Source organism: Tigriopus californicus, chromosome 7, assembly GCF_007210705.1.
Source record: "Tigriopus californicus strain San Diego chromosome 7, Tcal_SD_v2.1, whole genome shotgun sequence".
NCBI classification, from domain to species: Eukaryota; Metazoa; Arthropoda; class Copepoda; order Harpacticoida; family Harpacticidae; genus Tigriopus; species Tigriopus californicus.
This window is the reverse complement of record NC_081446.1, coordinates 8,099,932-8,103,082: the sequence shown is the minus strand read 5'-3', so window position 1 is coordinate 8,103,082 and position 3,151 is coordinate 8,099,932. Positions and strand designations below refer to the sequence as shown.

General features: G+C 45.1%; 1 protein-coding gene across 1 annotated transcript; it reads left to right on the top strand.

Moving 5' to 3' along the window:
* The first annotated feature begins 533 nt into the window (after positions 1-533).
* On the top strand, positions 534-2,113 carry LOC131883278 (UPF0489 protein C5orf22 homolog). The gene has a single exon (XM_059230716.1). The coding sequence runs from the start codon at positions 632-634 to the stop codon at positions 1,751-1,753; it is 1,122 nt and encodes a 373-aa protein (XP_059086699.1). The 5' UTR covers positions 534-631; the 3' UTR covers positions 1,754-2,113.
* The last annotated feature ends 1,038 nt before the right edge of the window (positions 2,114-3,151 follow it).

Genomic DNA, 3,151 nt, shown 5'->3' with positions numbered 1-3,151 from the left:
TATTAAGACTGTCCATAGGCTTGGCCTTCTTATTTTGAAATCACGAAAAATGTCCGTGTGGTTGAAAAAGAGTACCAATTATATGGCTTCATGACCACAATTTGTAGTTTGTTTTAATTGGAGATTACGTTTTTAGCTTCCCACATCTTACCGTGGTAGATGCCTGAAAAAAAACCTTATTGGCTTATACTTGTGGTAAAGATTGCATCAAAGCTTCCATCCAACGCGATGTCACATTTTTGTAATCACCCATCTAAAGTACCAAGATTGGACTCCAAAAGTCCGTTTGAGGAATATTGGCCTTAGGCAAAGTATGTATGCAAGTATGCCATGGCGTGTGTTGATTCGTTTTGGACCTTCACCCGTACCCGAACCTAGCAGCTACTCGTGTCTACCCATCGAACTAGAGGGCTAGTCTACATCCAACCATTCGATTACAGCTGGAAGTGGTTAGTGGTTGTGTGTTGTTGAGGCCAGCCTTTGCTCTCTTGGCATTAGTACTATGAATGAATGACGTAGCGCAACGTAATTAGAAAAATCACGCAACCCTAGCTTGTTGTTAATTTTCAAGAAAAAGACTTTCTTACCCGATGGCATTGAGGATAAATGAGGAAGTGAGGAAGAGAATTCTATGATGGGTCGGAGGGGGAGCCCCTTGGCCTTAGCCGCCCACATCGAGGAAGATCATCACGATGTGCTGTGGCCCCTGCTGAGCGCCATCGGGGCCAAACGCTTGCCCTTCACCGGACACATTTTGGTTCACTTGGACTCGCACCCAGACCTTCTACTCCCACGTTCACTCACGGCCGAGGCGTGTCGGGACAAACGACAACTCCTCCAGCAAGTCAGCATCGAGAACTGGATCTTGCCGTGCGCATTTTTGGGAGTCATCAATCGCATCGTCTGGGTCCGCCCACCCTGGTCCGACCAAATCCCCAGTGGACGTTATCAGTTCCACGTGGGGCGGGAGCAAGCTACTGGCAACCTACGCCTCACTGCCCTTGAGTCTTACTTCCTGAGTGAGGCCCTCACCGTGCCGTTGGCCGACTTGACGGAGCCGCAACTCGTGGATTTGTTGGTGGTGGAATTAAATGGCCGTGAGGAGCACCGCATCATGGACTTCGTGGGGCCGCCCGACGAATATTCCTTACTCTTGGATGTAGATTTGGACTTCTTCTCCACGACCAACCCCTTTCTTGGCTTGTATGAGCGGGCCCAATTGTACCCGCGGCTTCGGCAATTGTATCACTTTGATTCCGTGCCGTCGTTAGCTACGGGCTACGAACGACTCCGATTGGGATTGGAATCCAGTCAACGTCGTGACCGTCTGCTCGATCGCCTGGAAGACGTGTTCAAGCATCTCCAAGTGCATCGCTCCCTGTCGGGCTATATCGGCCCGGGGGAAGTGTATTTGGATGTAGTGAGCGAATTGTTTCAAAGTTTGACGGATCATTACTCCGACGAAGACATCGATTGGGACTTGGTTCATTGTGCCGGTTGCACTTGCGACGATTCTGAACTACCCCATCACATCTCTACCGACCTTGAAATTGATGGTCTGTTGGAGCATGTGGAAAACCTACTTGGACGATTGCCGCGACCCAACATGGTCACGGTTGCACGCAGTTCCCGGGATGAGTTTTGTCCGCCACATCAAGTCGAATCCATTCAAAGCAAGCTCGTCTCGTTACTGGAACGCCTCTACGCCGATATTGACGTGCGATTTGATTACAAAGATGACGAGTCGACTTGAACTAGATCTCGAGTAGTTTCTGGTCGACAACTCTTGGGCATGTTGACACACACTCCCATCATGGTGTCGATCTGATCATAGAACATAGCCCCATCCAAAGTTATTGGCTGAAGAATTCACGGTCTAGATTTGGGCCTTTGGTCGGAACCACCTGGCTGTTAACCAGGCCTTAATTGAACATCAGATATCTTTAGAAAGCGAAAGGGATTGCTTGTTGCGAAGGATACCCCATTAATCCATTATCTTTCAGCCAATAAACGTATGTAATTGTGTCAGCTGAGGATTAACATAAGAAAAGAGAACCCACATTCCGAAACCATGCTCCTGTTTGTGTGAATTTAATACTATTATTTCTTTTGATATCAGTGTGGTTTTTTTTAATTTAAGTTGTTATAGGTACCATTTTTTTGGTAAACGTAAACGTTATTCTCCACCGATTAGTTGGCGGTGCTACTTTTTAAAACTCAACCTAACCTAATCAAACCTTACATAACCTAACCTTAACTAACCCGACCCAACCCGACATAAACAACCTTAAACTCTCCTTCTAAGCCTTTCAACGTTTTGACAAAAGTTTAAAAATGAGCACCGCCGACTAATTAGTGGAAAATAACGAATATTCTGTTTTTTTTCGATTAGCTTCGCTGGAATCAGACGACAGATATCTTGGTTTGATTCCCTCTGATGTTGGGTGTCCCGTGTAGAGATACTTCTACTCCATAGGGCTTGTCAAGTGAACGTGCTCATGAACAACTGACGTAATTCCATGGAGTAAAATCAAAGACAACATGCCCAGCCAAACCATGCTGTGCATGCATTTTTTTTGTGCGGACTTCCATACCGCTACCTGAATTGGAATCCCAGCAGTTCAAGACGAGAAGATTATTTAGTTCACTTGACTTATATTTCATTATATTATTTGATTGACCAACAAATTTGAGTTGGCTGATCTGGCTAATCCTTGAATATAAGGTTGATCTGGAATTTTAGTCAAAAACGTGTCTAAGTCTGACTTAAATCTTGTTACTGGATCAACCCCTACATAAACCCTACGAATATTTGAGGGCAGCAAATTGACTAATGAAGGAGCCTGAGAAAGAAGAGAGTTGGACTTCATTGTTTTAACTAGCCTGGATTCTTGAGGGCTTGAAGGTGCTCTCAAAACGCACATTAAGCCTCTATGGTCAATACAATTGACCCTACATCCTGGGTTGGGACAAAGCTCATCAATGCTTTTGAAAAAGTAAAATATCAGATACGTTTTGTACCTTCTCTGAGTACTGTACAATACCAACCTTTCTAACCTCTCCCAATACGAGAGCTCTCTCATATCTTCAATGTTCCTAGTAAAACATCTTTGGACCTGCTCAAGCTTTTGCAAACCTGCTGAACTAATTG